Consider the following 16260-nt stretch of genomic DNA (forward strand, 5'->3'; position numbering starts at 1 on the left):
ATGGAGAGCCCTTTTTACGTAAGTTCAAAAAGTGTTTGTTGGCTACACTGCTTTTGTGTTTGGTTAAAAGGGTTTTTGGCATGGCTAATGGCAGGAAGTAAATTTTTTTAAAGATCGACGTTGTCAGTTGTTTGTGTTGCAAGCTCGTCGGGATGGTAACTACTCTATTGACTGACTGACTCTGCAGACTGTTCTGTCTGTAGCAAGTCTGTCTGATTTATTTATGTATTGGCACGTTTATTTTTTACCAGAATGTCTCTAATTTTTCTTTTTGTCATCTCCAAAGATATTCAGAGAGAAATAGTGTAATTAGTTTCATATTCTGCTGAAAACCGCACGGGTAATCCAATCCGTCCGAAAATGCAATCAATTTATTACTTGGTCACTTATATTTTGTATCAGAGTACGATATTATCTGTGCGAAATTCATTAATTCGGATGATCCCCTATTTTCCCGCCCATTGTTTGACGGTGATAAACGACTGGACATTTGTCATCCTCGAATGAAAAAAAACCTCGTTCCTTTCCCGGTATTTATTTGTTTTTGTGAATAGAGGCAACACATTTACGTGAAAATTAAAAACATTGCTCTAGAGACTTGATTAAATTATTTATCATTTTTATTTATTAAATGAGATTAAATTATTTATTTATCATCTTATATGATTATAGTTTTAAACGTAGACTTTACATATAATTTAAGTTTGTACAATAATTGTGACTCAAATTCTGCTTAAGCGTAGATTTGACCACTTAATGCCGTTTGGTTAGCGATTATATCAATACAATATGCAACCTATACTTAGTTTAGGGTTCTACTATATTACATTTAAATTCATCGTCTGTTAAATATACAAGATAATTCTGGTATTCCCACTTCTGAATCACGGTCTTCAGCAGGCTTGGGGCCTGCTGAAGACTGGTCCTTGTATTTCTAACTATCAGGCAAGCTTCTAAGTTTTCAAAATACTAGTAAGTAGATATACTGTTAGAAACATTCAAAATCAAACATACATACATATGATCACGTCTATATCCCTAGCGGGGTAGACAGAGCCACCAGTCTTGAAACAACTGATAGGCCACGCTCAGCTATTTGGCTTAGTGATAGAATTGAGATTCAAATAGTGACAGGTTGCTAGCCCATAGCCTAAAAGAGGAATCCCAAGTTCATAAGCATATCCCTTAGTCGCCTTTTACGACATCCGTGGGAAAGAGATGTAGTGGTCCTATTCTTTTTTGTAATGGTGCCGGGAACCACACGGCACAATTTTTTCAAAATCAAAAGACAGAATAAATCAAAAACCTTGAATCATATTTATAAAAGAAAGGAAATAATCACATCTTAACAATATTGTTGCAATGAAAAAGAAATTCACACCCGAATAAGAACAGCAAAATTAAATTGTGCTTAATGAAAAATTTAAACATGGCGAAATTTAATTTCAACTTGATACAATGAAGAGATGAAAAACTGATGAATGCTAAATGCTTTAGAACCTGCAATTTCTATTCACAAAAAGGATACAACAGACAGACGGGAGTGGGTGGGATGTACTTCAGTCCTCCCTGGAAATCCAGAGCGGGCAGATGCGTCGTGCGCGCGAATATTTCCCGCCAAATTTTCGCAAATCGAACCGTTATTTTGAGTTTGGAAGTGATGAAGTCTTCGGTTGATAAAAAAATAAAATAGAGTTCTAAAATGGAATGCACAGATAACATAAAAATTTTAAGTGTTTTAAAGTAATAATTTCTATTGATTTTTTTTTATTGACACCTAACTGAAAATATGCGTGTGAAGTGATAAGTCAAGAACTTGTGTGATTATTATAATGTTCTGTACATTATGTGATGTGTGCGAGTTTCTACGGAGATGAATAGATTTGATAACACGTCAAAACAAGATAAAGAAGATGAGAACGCTAGGGGAAATTGTACAAAACCGAATAAAATTCTCGGTAAGTCAACTGTATATCTGGTATTTTTTTTATATCACTTTTCTGTGAATTTTATGTATCCCTTCAAACAAACTACTTCAAAAGTGTACAAAAAAAGTGCTTAAAAACTATATAAAAATATGGCTGCCAATATACCAATTGGAGTCAAGATATGATAAATCGATTTCAATTGGCACACACCTTCACCACATTTGCCTTTGCTTATTGTTGTTTTTCTATGCATAGAGAAGAATTGAAAAAGTAAAATTTTGAACCCCATAATTTTTCATTTCAATTTATTTAATTGTTAATAAAGAACTAATAACTGCAAAGATAAAAATATGAAAGGATTGCTCACAAGGGGATATTTAGAAAAATAAGTCTATGATTGACCTCGATGAAAAAACTAGGTATATCCATAAAAAATAGTAAAAATCCGTCCCTCTGTTTGTCCTGAAAGTAACTTTGTTAAAATATAAGAAGCTTCTTCCTCCTGGCATTAGTCCTAGTTACATCCTCACCTTTCTGGAGAGGAGCCCGGAGTACCCTTTATGACCATGGTCCGGGATTGGATTAGGTTACCATTATGGCTAAAATGCGCAAGTTATTAGAAGCATTTCGTTATAAATATCTTAAAGTTACTGACAAAAACAACGGTATTGGACCTCCAAGTCTAAATGCCTGTCAAAACTTTCTATAAATAGCAAAGTTGTTAAAGGATTAACGAAATCAAGCTTAATAATTTGATAAACAGGCTTTTAAAATAAATAATGTTTTGTGTAAGTGAAACGTTTTTACGCGTTACGATTCCATCATCCAGTTGCCCGAAGGTGGGGCTTTCTCCGCGATGTTTTCCCTCATTGTCAGAGAATTTGTTTAGTAATAAAACTAATGTACGCAGAACTCAGAAAAAAGTCTTTGGTAAATGGCGATAGGATGTGCATGTCTTGACGTTTTTCTCTCGTGAAACACCTGTGCACCGGTTGATAACCGAAGCTGTAACTACTTACATACTTATAGTCATGTCCTTATGAGGTAGGCAGAGTTAACGGTTTTGAAAAGACTGAAAGGCCACGTTCGGAAAGTATGTCTAAATATACCTTTTTTATTTATTTATTTATTTAAAGTTCATTGCACAAAATACAAGTATAATAGTACAATTACTTATGCGGACTTAATGCTAGAACCATTATCTACCAATCAACCATTGGGTCTGACAGAGAACTTTATGTGGGGTCAAACTAAATCAATATATTAAAATAAATAAATATATACCTAGGTAGGTTTTTTTTACCCTTTGCTGTCGAGTTATAATTAAGCCTCTTAATAAATTCTGATAAACTTTTCTTTTTAAACATAATGAATGAGGTTGTTGAAAGTAATTACTATGGAAAGTAATAAATTCAGTAATTATAAGAGTTTTCGGAGCCCGTGGACACGTCAAAGGAAAATCTTTGAGATCTGTACTATTTAAAAAAATGCGGTTCAATGAACTTTGTTGGTGGTTTGAATTATTCTTGACTTTATTATTATATGAGTTCCCCTGCAAATTTAGCCTCAAAGTAAATTTGAAACATGTGCGGTGATGCTATTTTTACGATAATTAAATACTTCTCTTGAACGTTCTCTTGAACAAGAAAGTAGTAAGTTTTTGCATTACTAACATAGGTACATACAGTATACCTTTGCTAGTAATGACGACGCGGCCTCTTTTCGGATATACATACATGAAACCACGTCTCTTTACCATAGGGGTAGGCAAAGACTTCATCTTTCCACTTGCCGCGATCCCTACATGCTTGTTTCGCTTCATCCACATTCATAACTCTCTTCATGCAAGCTTGGCGGTTTTCAGTACTTTTGACATGACCTTTCGCTAACGTTTTTGTTTTTATAAAAAAGTACATATTCAATTTGCTTTGTGTACCCGTTAATACATTTATCATTTTATATCATGATTTTATTACAAAATAGCGAAAGGCATGTGTTTGGGTTTGTTGTTTATGTCAGTGTTATTGTTAATTTTATGCTGTAACCCAAATACATTAGCATTTCGCCCAATCTGGATCAGTAAATGCAGATTAGGTAAAATTTATTCATGTCTATGTTTATTCCACTGGTACAGAAGCCAAACTTCAAATGCTCATTTAGTATTTATTTATTTTCACATTAAAATATTTAGAGGTAACTATTTAAGGAGAGATATTATTATATTTAATATCTGTATCTTAGGACAATGGTAATCTTGTAATATTTACTAACTTAAGACCTTGTCTTTCAAGATAGACATTAAAACTTGACCATATACGTTGACACAAAAAAATTTATATCGAATAGAGCAGTTTCAATTTCGCATGCTTTATTTGTAATTATAAAATTTCACACCTCTTTCCCCGAGTGGTATCAGAAACTACAAATTTTCTACTATCCCCGATCTCTGCGTACTTTTTTCTCACTCACTCTTTTGCACGCAAGCTCATCTGATAAGGGTAGTGTAATATGCTATGCTGTAATACCACATTTTTCAATAACTGGGAAAAGAATTCGCTTTCAATGCAAATGAACTCTTATAGCGGCGATATAAAAGCCAGGAGATCGCTTCAATATGGTCGATTGGTTCCCATTTCACTCCATCAAGAGCTATTTTAGTTCCTATTCGCACGTTTTTATGGCAGCAACGTATTGGATGGCGATTGGAATACATTTTTTATAACGTATGTACCACTTACAAATTTGATAATTTGTAACAAATTTGCGTTTTGCAAATTCACTTGTAGATTAGAATAGATTTTCACGAAACTTATTGCAGTATTATGACTTAGATATTGGAATAACGTTATAAGTTAAAGGTGTTAAGAAGACAGACGAAGTTGGAGTCGAAGCGGGCACAGCTAGGAGAAATATACATGAAAAAAACCATATAGATTGAGACCATAAACCAAATCTCTGATCAGATTTGGGATATGTTACATTACATATTTTTGCCTACATTTATGCACTAGACCATAGAAATATTACCATCAAAGTATGCCACGATAAAGGCTCATTGATACCGAAACTAGACTATACGCGACAACTGCATACTTCATTTTGACGTGACGAAAACTTTGCACGCGGCTGGCAGGTTTGACATTCCTACTACTTGAGAATTTCATGCAGTAAGTAAGTGCATTCAATCTATAATCTCCACCTACGATGTCTATAGCAAGAGATATTTACGTAGTTATTTTTCACTTTGAATAAATTAAAATTATTATTTTATCTCAATTCCCTCAAACCATATAGCTGAACGTGGCATTTATAAGACTATTGGCTCTGTCTACCTCGTTAAGGATAACGACTTGGTTTTATTTACATATGTAAAAGAATGAAACACATAGGAAGAATTTTATTAATTTGACCAATTTTGATAAAATTTTATACAACGGCTTTATTTTATAGAGTGACATTATTCCATAAAAGCAAAGCAAAGGTAAAAGTAAAAAACTTTGTTATTTAATATTGGAAGGAATAAATATTGTGAAAAAAAAACAATTGACAAACAAAAATAAAATATTTCGACTACATCAGTCTCCATGCAAATGATACAAAGATTCAAGATAAAATAACCGAAGCATATCTCCCGCTACAGAATCAATTTTCTATCTGCTTGTTTTGATTTACTTCTCCGGAGCAATTCCAAGAGCTGATTACATCCATATTTTCAAAGGCACCGAAAATAAACCTTATTGGTACGACAACCCTTTTCGACATTTTTGTTTGTCATTTTGCAGTCGTAATTTTATTTCACAATTTGTTTCTCTTTCACTAAGGTAATATTTTGTTTGAAATCCTAGTTCGGAGGCTAATGAATAAAAGATGAAAGGAATAAATGGTTGAAGAAATGATTGGATAAAAAGTGACGCCCATCATTTGTATCTTATCCACCAATTTGATTCATTCATTATTTCATGATCATGACCTCGGACACGCAACCGAAAAATCGGCAATAAAATGTAACGTGCGTGTTAGAACCTATGTGAATGAGCTACAATAATTTATTTGTAACCTAACTCGAATTAACTCGATCAAACCCAGCTTTTCTAGAGCTAACCGCGTTTGTTCGTGGCATTTCTGTGTATATAAAGTTGGATCAATCTGTGCCGTGTGTTTCCCGGCACCAATACAAAAAAGAATAAGCCCACTCTATCTCTTTCCCATGAATGTCGTAAAAGGCGACTAAGGGATAGGCATAAAACTGCGATCCTTTTTTTTAGGCGATGGGCTAGCAACCTGTCACTATTTGGATCTCAATTCCATCATTAAGCCGAGAAGCTGAACGTGGCCATTCAGTCTTTTCGGGACTATTGACTCTGTCTACCCTGTAAGGGATATAGACGTGCTATGTATGTATCAATCTGTAACGCACCATTCTAGCTCCTTTAGGAATTAAACACTGCTGATGTTAAGAAGCAAACTTCACTTAAGATCACTCCAAGACCCATCTCTCATGGCATATAAAAGAGCAACATTTATCATTAACTCATAATGGACATTATATGAAAGCGCCAATCAACAGTATTTCAAAGTAAAGCGACTGCTCATGCAAGGAAAAAGTGGAGTGGACCATGCTGCCACTCATTTGAAGCTGGAGAAGTGAAATTCGTATTGGGGAAACCGCGTATCGTACTGTCGCAAACAGGCTGCCAACGAGGCTCACATCGTGAAGATATCTTTACTTACATACATACATATAATCACGTCTATATTCCTGGCGGGGTAGACAGAGCCAACAGTCTTAAAAAGACTGATAGGCAACGTGCAGCTGTTTGGCTTAATGATGGAATTGAGATTCAAATAGTGACAGGTCGCTAGCCCATCGCCTAAAAAAGAATCCCACGTTTGTAAGCCTATCCCTTAGTCGCCTTTTACGACATCCATGGGAAAGAGATGGAGTGGTCCTATCCTTTTTTGTATTGGTGCCGGGAACCACACGGCACTATACATAAATACATACATATAATCACGTCTATATCCCTTGCGGGGTAAACAGAGCCAAAAGTCTTAAAAAGACTAATAGGCCACGTTCAGCTGTTTGGCTTAATGATGGAATTGAGATTCAAATAGTGACAGGTCGCTAGCTTGTCGCCTAAAAGAAGAATCCCAAGTTTATTAGCATATCCCTGAAGATATCTATGTCCGTCTTATTATGCCTACAACTGCTCTCCCAAGAGTGAAAGAAGAAATAATATGATAAAAACTGTGACAAAAATATAACGGCGTGAATAATAGGTTAAGATATGACACCTGTCTTCCCGGCGCATTGTAGCGTATCATATTAAACGGTTCCCTTTATCGTGCCTCGAGGGAAAATGTGTGTGATGTAACCTCCCTTTGTACCTTTGTGATTCTCCTGTGAAATTGGATACCAACCTTTTTAAGTTATGTATACAAAAATGAGTAAAATGAGGCACGCTGATTATACAAAAGGTTTTCGTCTTCACAGATTTAGGTGTAAAAGTTTGTCTTGTAAAATGGATAGGAGAAAGTTATTTTGTTTGATATGATTTTCCGTCATCTGAAGTATAAAATAAATAATTACGGTATTAATGTAAGCGACCCTAATAATAAGTCGTGGTTTTTTAAGGAAACAATGAAGTTGCCATACGACTGAGCGGGCCTATCAGTATTTTCAAGACTGTTGGCTCTGTCTACCCCGTAAGGGATACCTATAGGCATGATTATATGTATCTATGTAGACCGTTTAAAAAAAATGAGTCATTCTCTAAATTGTCATGTACTTCATTAAAAGTAAGAAGATATCTATTTTAGTCGTTTTAAGTAAAAACATATTCATTTTGAAGAGACAACAAAGTGATCGAATGCCGGATTATTAATATATTCTTTGTCAGTAACGGATATTAAAAATGTAATTTTACTACAGCTGTATATTAAATATAGATTCTTTCATAAGAATAGAAAATTCGAGTCTTATATCTCAAGGATTTTATCCGTTAAAAGAAATTGATACTAAGTGATTTAATTATCTCGCGAAACGCCTCCACCGAGACGGTCCATTAGCTGTGTTGGTCTTGGAACCATTTAATTTTATACATTTTCTTTGCTAAGAATAGACAAATTGAATCCTCTTTGTTAGCATTAATGGTTAACTATATTATTGTCTTCCATGCCTGCTAGCGAAAAAATACTTGTAGTGCCAACTGCTTCTCTTCCGTTCAGACTGTAAAAGACAATCAAGAAAGAGGCTAATAAACTTGGGATTCTTCTTTTAGACGATGGACTAGCAACCTGTTACTATTTGATCTCAATTTTATCAGTAAGCCGTAGAGCTGAACGTAGCTTTTTAGTCTTTTCAAGACTATGATGTGTAAGAGTTACATACATACATAAAATCACGCCTCTTTCGGAGGGATCGCCTCGCCGGAGGGGTAGGCAGAGACCACATCCATACTTCGCTTCATCCACACTCATAACTCTCTTCATGCAAGCTCATCGGTTTCGGGTACTTTTGACCAGACCTTTTGCTAACGTCTCCGATTTGATCAAGGTTTGATACGTTCGTCTAGGCCTTTCCACCAATAGTCCTATTCACACTTCCTTTGTATATTTTCTTAGTCAACCTGCTTTTATACGATTATATATAGGTATGTATATTAATTATGCCGTGTGGTTCCCGGCACCATTACAAAAAAGAATAGGACCACTCCATCTCTTTTCCATGGATGTCGTAAAAGGCGACTAAGGCATAGGCTATATATAAACTTGGGATTCCTCTTTTAGGCGATGGGCTAGCAACCTGTCACTATTTGAATCTCAATTCTATCATTAAGCCAAATAGCTGAACGTGGCCATTCAGTCTTTTCAAGACTGTTGGCTCTGTCTACCCCGCAAGGGATATAGACGTGACCATATGTATGAATGTATGTATATTAATTCATTTCCCTTTGTTCCTGAACGAAAAGATCGTATAATATAAACGTTACGCTATATTTTCAAAGGAAATTTTTTGTAAACATTAATATTTGTTTTATTTTCAGAACTGGATCTGGACTATTTGGAGCGCGGTGGAGCCACCATGACAGTTGGGGGAGCGCCTAGCGTGGAACCCAGTCCGGATAGCCTGGACCTCATCAAGGTCGTGCTTCTTGGAGCACCGGCTGTCGGGAAGACCAGTATTATCCAGGTAAGGTAACCTTCATTTATTGATAAAATTCTGGAGACTCCGTGGCGAGAGGTCAGGTCAATAGTATCTCTCTTTCTATCATGTTGGTTAACTATAAAGTTAGGGGAAGAGGAAAGATAAGACATCAACATACGTAAATAACTGTACGAACTTATAGTATAGCATGTAGAGTTGATCATACTTTAAATGCTAGGCAAGACTCTAGATGTTTTAGGTCTTAGGAATTGAAGCTTTAGTGACCTTTTATCACTCGCGGATATTGAGTGGTTCTCGACTCACCTTATCCTGGATCATGATCAAAGGCCTAAAATGGGATGCCCTCGGTAGAGATAATGATGTAACGGAGACTAAGGTCTGGAGGAAAAGGAGATAGAAACTTCCAGATACCATTTGGATCAATACGAAAATTATAACCCAAATTCAAAGCATCAACTATTTATGAAATAATTAAAAGCAGAATTAATAACGCGAGATTAAACCGTTTAGCAGCTTAAAATTTATAGATTAACGCCCCTTTGAAGCAGTTATCGTGGTAATGGGTTTAATTCTTTCATCGCACATAAAAGGAGGGTAAATTAAATTCCCAGTCGTTGTAAGGGCGTCCGCCCATTGTACCAATACGACCGATGACACTCCGACTCTCTACTCATAGGAATGTCATAGAAATTAACATTTATTTGATAGTCTGTTTGATTGAATCAGGGATATTTGATTCAGAGGTAAGAATCCAACCACAGAATATGCTGTCATAATTTCGTAGTAGAGATTAAAGCAAAGATCCACATTGGTGCAATGTGAAAATGACTTTTTCTGATTCACTATAGATTGGTCTAAATGAATGAAGTGTTTGAATCAATTTCTGCGTTCAAACACGTTTTACACATTAAAGTTCACCAGCTTTTTGAGGCTATTTTATAAATACAGCTACCTATTATTTTAATGGACTGGTGATAAATGACTGCTTATAAAAAAAGTAAAAGCTTTTTTTAACAACAATTAATAATATATTTTTTTTTACCAATCAACTTAGGACGGAAATACACTTTTCTGTATGTAATTACCTAGGTATGCTTGTAACGCGATAACTTAAAAAAAACTGTCACTATATGAAACTCAATTCTATCAATAAGCCATGCATATGAACGTGGCCTTTCAGTCTTTGTGAGACTGTTAGCTCTATCTTCCCCGTAAAGAATTGAGACGTGAATATGTATATATTATCCTGAATAATTGTACAAAATTCTTCTTCATTTGTGAGTCCATTATATTTAATACATACAAATGACCATTCTCATAACGAAGGTAATTATAATTTGCTGAATATTACCCTCCCTAATTGGAAGGGTTATTCGCATGAATGCTACCTATATCGTTAGATATGAAACTCTATATATTAGACTAATGGAATTTCTCGTACGGATACACACTGAACAAGGATAATTTTAGACAAAAGCGAGCGGACATTACATTAATGGCTGGGCGAATAAAAGAGAATTCTTTTATAGAAAAATAAACTAATATACCTGTACTGTACGAAAAATATTACTATTGATGAATATGGAGAGAGTACAAATGAAAATATGTAGTCTATGCCTACCCCTCCATGAACAAGACGTGAAATGCCAAAATGTAAAGATGAAGAATTATTGAAAGGGCAGACTTAACTTGGATCACGTTCCAATTTGGTCAAATCACCCTTAACAGGAATCAGAAGCGAATCAATTCCCGATGACCTGACATATCGACTTCTTCGGTCGATGATCATGACGAAGAAGTCAATAAGTCAGGTACCATCACAGCCATAGGTGACCTGGCGAGAGTCCCGGTTGCATCCTGACCTGACTAAGGATTTTGGTTTGGGTAAGACAGGTTTTAACCCTAAATCATAGATCACGCAGTCATTCATTGCAAATACGTTCAGGCAAAAGGTCAGGTCAAGACTATCCGAAACCGAAGACCTTGCATAAAGACATTTTCGAATGCGAATAGAAAGATGAAATCTCTGCCTACCCCTCTGGGAAAGATTCGTAGTCTAATCTACACTAATATTATAAAGCTGAAGAGTTTGTTTGTTTGAACGCGCTAATCTCAAGAACTACTGGTTTGAATCAAAAAATATTTTTGTGTTGAATAGGCCATTTATCGAGGAAGGCTTTAGGTATAGCCAGAAGCCTTACATCACGCTGCAACTATAAGAAGCAAAGAAAAAATGGAAATATGTGAAAAAAAACGAAAAAAATTATTCATCCTTCAGGGTTTCAAAGATGTCCAAAATAACTATTCCACGCGGACGAAGTCGCGGGCACAGCTAGTGTATGTGTATAAAAAGATTGCAGATAAACCTATTATATTTTTACGTTTTAGAATTGACCAAACTTCGTAATGAAGTGTTGATGAAATCTTCACAACTCGACTTCGTCATTTATTCTGTCTAAATAAAGACCGCCTCAAGTCATTCCCAGCACAAAGGCTTCTGTTATTAACTTCAAGTTCTTATACTTAATTAAGTTCATTACTTTCATTAGATGCCTTAGAACAGAACAATTAATTGTGTCATATTTTTAATCAAAATAATTTCAACCCTTTTTTTAAGGTAAAGCTCAGATATTTTACGAATACATAAACATCTTTTTAACTAACCTTATAAGCGAAGATTATCTTAATTTTTTTACGTGATGGGACCAAGTTGGAACTGGTCCAGAATGGAATATTTATTTTGGTCCTAAATCTTTTTCAGTTATATATAATCTTTATGTATATTTATTTTTTATTAATAGCTCTATATATATTTATTTTTTAATTCTACAGATTTCCTCCAGATAATTTAACAGCAAACTACGTCAAACAAACCAGGATGTGTAAGATAAATTGACTTAACTATAAATAAGCATCGCACAACACAATAACATAGTATATAGCGCGGTGCCCACCGTAAATTTCATAATACACCGAGGACCACTAAAATATTCATAGGATTCACGCGGTAAACCTCAGTTTCTCTGGGAACACTATGCAATTACTATACATTCACTTATACCGGGATTTGCGGCATACATACATACATAATTATACATACATAAAATCACGCCCCTTTCCCGGAGGGGTAGGCAGAGACTATCTCTTTCCACTTGCCACGATCTCTGCATACATATAATCACGTCTATTTCCCTTGCGGGGTAGACGGAGCCAACAGTCTTGAAAAGGGAAATAGACCACGCTCAGCCGCCTGCTTAATGATAGAATTGAGACTTAAAACAGTGACAGGTTGCTAACCCATCACTTTAAAGAAGAATGCCAAGTTTATAAGCCTATCCCTTAGTCGCAGTTTACGGCAACCATGGAAAAGAGATGAAGTGGTTCTATTCTTTTTTCTATTGGTGCCAGGAACCACACGGCACTTATAGCGAACATCCATAATGTACCTACTTTTTTTTTAATTCAATATTATGGGACATCTCGAACATCACTTAATAATTGTCATATCTTTGGGTTTCACAACATTGGTTGACGTCTTTTTTTGTTTAGGATATAATTTATTTTAGAATCTGGAACAACTGATATTGACCCATAACAACTCTTACAACATCTTAACAAAAATTGTTTAACCTGATAAGCATTATTTGTAAGCGTATAAAAATCGAAGATCTGGTACACCTGATGTACCTAGTACCATTATAGACCAGCTAAATCAATCGAATTATAGAAAAGACGTCTTAACAAAAGTTGTTCAAACAGGATTCCCTATTAAACATTAACATTATGAAACTAGAGAGACAAATTCAGTATGCGCTCCAATTAATCACATCACCCCAAATTGAACTAATTTATGTCTTGGATTAATTACTGTTATGATAGTCGCTTACATAAATCAATGTTTGTTTCTGATATTATCTGGCATTTCCAGGTGAATAAATTAATTTACACAATAGTTTAATACTGTTGTGTAAATTATAAAACACAAATATCTTTAGTGTACAGGTAAAAAAAAATATACGGTCGAATCGAAAAACTTCTTTTTTTATATTTGATAAAAATATTACTGGCTGTAAATAGATGAAATTTCTTACCTTTGTTCCTAAGAAAATGCATGAGAGTACTTTCCTGAATTCCAAAAATTAGGACAAAAAACAATATTAAGGAGGCCAAAATTGCTACATGCTTCTAATTCGACTAGTTACTTATAAAATCTGTTAAATATAATTAAATTTGGCCCCGTTAATTACTAAATTACTTGGCTGATTAACCGCGCCACTTGTAAGTACTTAGTTGAATTAGTTTAAGATCGGGGCTCCGATTTGGGATAATTGCCAATCAAACTTTAATTGTTACATATTTGTGCAATTAATATTTCAGTTATGTATTTCGACTTGTGTAGAAATTCATGGAATTTATTTACAGACTATTATAGTGTGCAATTCGCACATTCACCTGTGATTTCCAGCAAAGTAGGACAATCTCAATCTCAAGGGATCTCAATTTTAGCATTAAGCGAAACAGCTGAACGTTGCCTATCAGTATTTACAAAACTGTTGGCTCTGTCTACTCCATAAGGGATTTAGACGTGACTAAAATTTTAATTTATTTTTTATTGATTTAAGCGAACGATGAGCGGATGGCGCGTGCAAGAGCCGACTCTCATGATTGGTCGATATACATACATATCTACATACTGTTTCTGATATGTGGATTGGTCTATTTGTCGCAGTTCATGGAATTATTATGGTAGCAACTAAAGTCCGGTGAAAATGCTGCAGTGTAGTCTGTTCCGCCGCTTCTTCTACACATGCGCTTTGGAAACGGTAGTAGTTATAATTAGATTTAAATGATGTGACGTCAATAAGTGATACTTTGTATCCAATTTTGAAAATAAATCTGTTCTATTCTATTGTCAGAACGTAGGCTGAAAAATATTCAAATATTTTTTAATACATTATTCATTTATTAATACTGAGGATAAACATAATTTATTTGACAGAGATTGATAGCAGATCGATGATCGATTTAATGTTAAATCAGAATGGGTTGGGCTTTGGAATTGTATATTAACTCGTATTAGAAACCGGCTTGAATTATGGACCCAAACTTTGTATTACCATTAATGAAGTTACGCTACTGTTTAAAAACGTAGATGGAGGTGAAATAAGATCATTAGTTCAGGAAATCAGAAAATGCTCTTAAAATGTGTATATTCTTACAAACAAATAGATATTACGGAGTAGACAGAAGTCTGGAAAAGACTGAAAGACTACATTGCTTGATGTGTATTCTTAAAGTATGTTTTTTATAAAAGGATATTTTAAAAATGTGAAATTTGTAAATCAAATTCAGTTCAATTTAAATATTTATTACAATTTTTAAGAAACTATAATTCCACAGGATGGAGCGACTGTACAATTTGTTAATAATTTTTTTATTTATATTAATTTTAAATAGTTATTGTTTTAGTATGTTTACATAATTTTATGAACTAAAAATTACTGTGTTTGGTATATAAAACTTGAAATATTCAATTGTAATTATTTATATAAATAATTAACTATTAGCTAAACGTGGCCTTATATGTTCGCACTTGCTATGTCTACCCCGGGATAAAAACACAACATGCGTGTAAATAATTATCTTTGGACAAAAACAAACAGAGTGTGGTCGCTCCTTTATGTGTTGGATTCATTACAATCTTGATTAAGCGAACCTCAACTTGGGTTTCCATTAACTAAGTTACGGCTCGAGAGCGTGAGTGAACCTGAGTTGAATGAATAGGAATAGAACAAATACAATTTTAGGTACGACTAGCTGGTGCTCGCGACCTCGTGCGCGTGGAAACAGTTTTTCAGCTTCTACATCAGGTGCTCTACTTTAATGTTGCCCAGGCTTAATAACTAAGTATATAAAAGAAAATAATTGGTGCCGCACTTTGGAATAGCCCAGCACGAGAAGATCCACTCCACATCTTTCTCATACATGTTGCTAAAGGCGACCAGTATAAGCATCTTCCTCTAGTGCAAGCTACCATGCCACGTCCAAGGTCTTACAATAAACATAAGAAACTTTAACTAATCTAAAATTTACCTAAATCTTTTCTTTGTTCCAGCAATTCGTATGGAGCGACTTCTCCGAAGAGTACGTGCCGACGGACAGAAAGCACACATTTTACCCCTCGGTGATCATCAACGAGCATCTGTACGAAGTCAAAATCACAGATGTGCCAGTCATCCCCTACTTCCCCATAAACTCCTACTACGAATGGGCGCATTACAGATTCTACGGACTCAGGAATGCTACTGCATATATATTGGTCTTTGATCTGTCGAATGTCGAGACTTTCCAGTACATACGGTCGCTTCGGGATCAAATGGTGGAGAGCAGGGACATGCGCAACGTCCCAGTTCTGGTCGTAGGCAATAAACAGGACTTACTCTGTAGTAATACTCCATCAGCGGCAAGCGGTCTGCAGCAGTTGGCTATAGCTGAAAGCGCTTGCGGCGACTCGAGAGAGAAAAGGAGGAATATAGTTAACTTAGTCCGTAAACATTGGAAGTGCGGGTACGTGGAATGCTCGGCCAAGTATAATTGGAGAGTGATTGCTGTTTTTAAGGAGCTAATGGAGATGATTGATGCGTTGGAGTGGAGTGGGGGTGGGAGGTCGGCCGAACCCCCCCCGGACTCGTCGGCGGGTGGAGGGAGTGGATCTCACGACACGCGGTGCGTGATAGCTTAGCACTGAGTTACAGGATAGTTTTATTGTCGATTGTTGGATAAGTAGTTCGTAAATGTGTATGGGGAATGAAAAAGTTGCTCACTTCGTTATCCTTATGAGATAAAACAAAATGATAGTAAAACTTGATCATATCTAGAGGAAATACATATGTATGTGTACCTCCTTTTTTAACACTTTTGTCTCCGTTACACCGTAAAATATATGATTTTTACTAGATACAATAATATTAAACTGTCTACATACTTCATTCTCAATCTTTCTCAAGTGAACAGTTTTCGCTGATAATTTAAGAACTTGTTACATTTTCTATAAGTTTTCCTCTAATCCCATACCATGTTATGTATATATTTTTTATTATTACTCAGTATTCGAGATATGATATATGACAAATTTTAGTTTTATATTTTTTTAAACTTGGAAAT

At 35.2% G+C, this 16260-nt stretch overlaps 1 protein-coding gene across 1 annotated transcript in view; it reads left to right on the top strand.

The window, feature by feature from the left end:
- LOC106129923 (ras-like protein family member 10B) overlaps positions 1 to 15838 on the top strand; it is a 47626-nt gene extending 31788 nt beyond the window's left edge. The window contains exons 3-4 of the mRNA XM_060950773.1: positions 8975 to 9120; positions 15212 to 15838. Coding sequence (XP_060806756.1) covers positions 8975 to 9120; positions 15212 to 15838 — 773 coding nt within the window. The remainder of the gene's footprint in view (positions 1 to 8974; positions 9121 to 15211) is intronic.
- Positions 15839 to 16260: the final 422 nt, after the last annotated feature.

This window comes from Amyelois transitella, chromosome 22 (assembly GCF_032362555.1).
Source record: "Amyelois transitella isolate CPQ chromosome 22, ilAmyTran1.1, whole genome shotgun sequence".
Taxonomy (NCBI): domain Eukaryota; kingdom Metazoa; phylum Arthropoda; class Insecta; order Lepidoptera; family Pyralidae; genus Amyelois; species Amyelois transitella.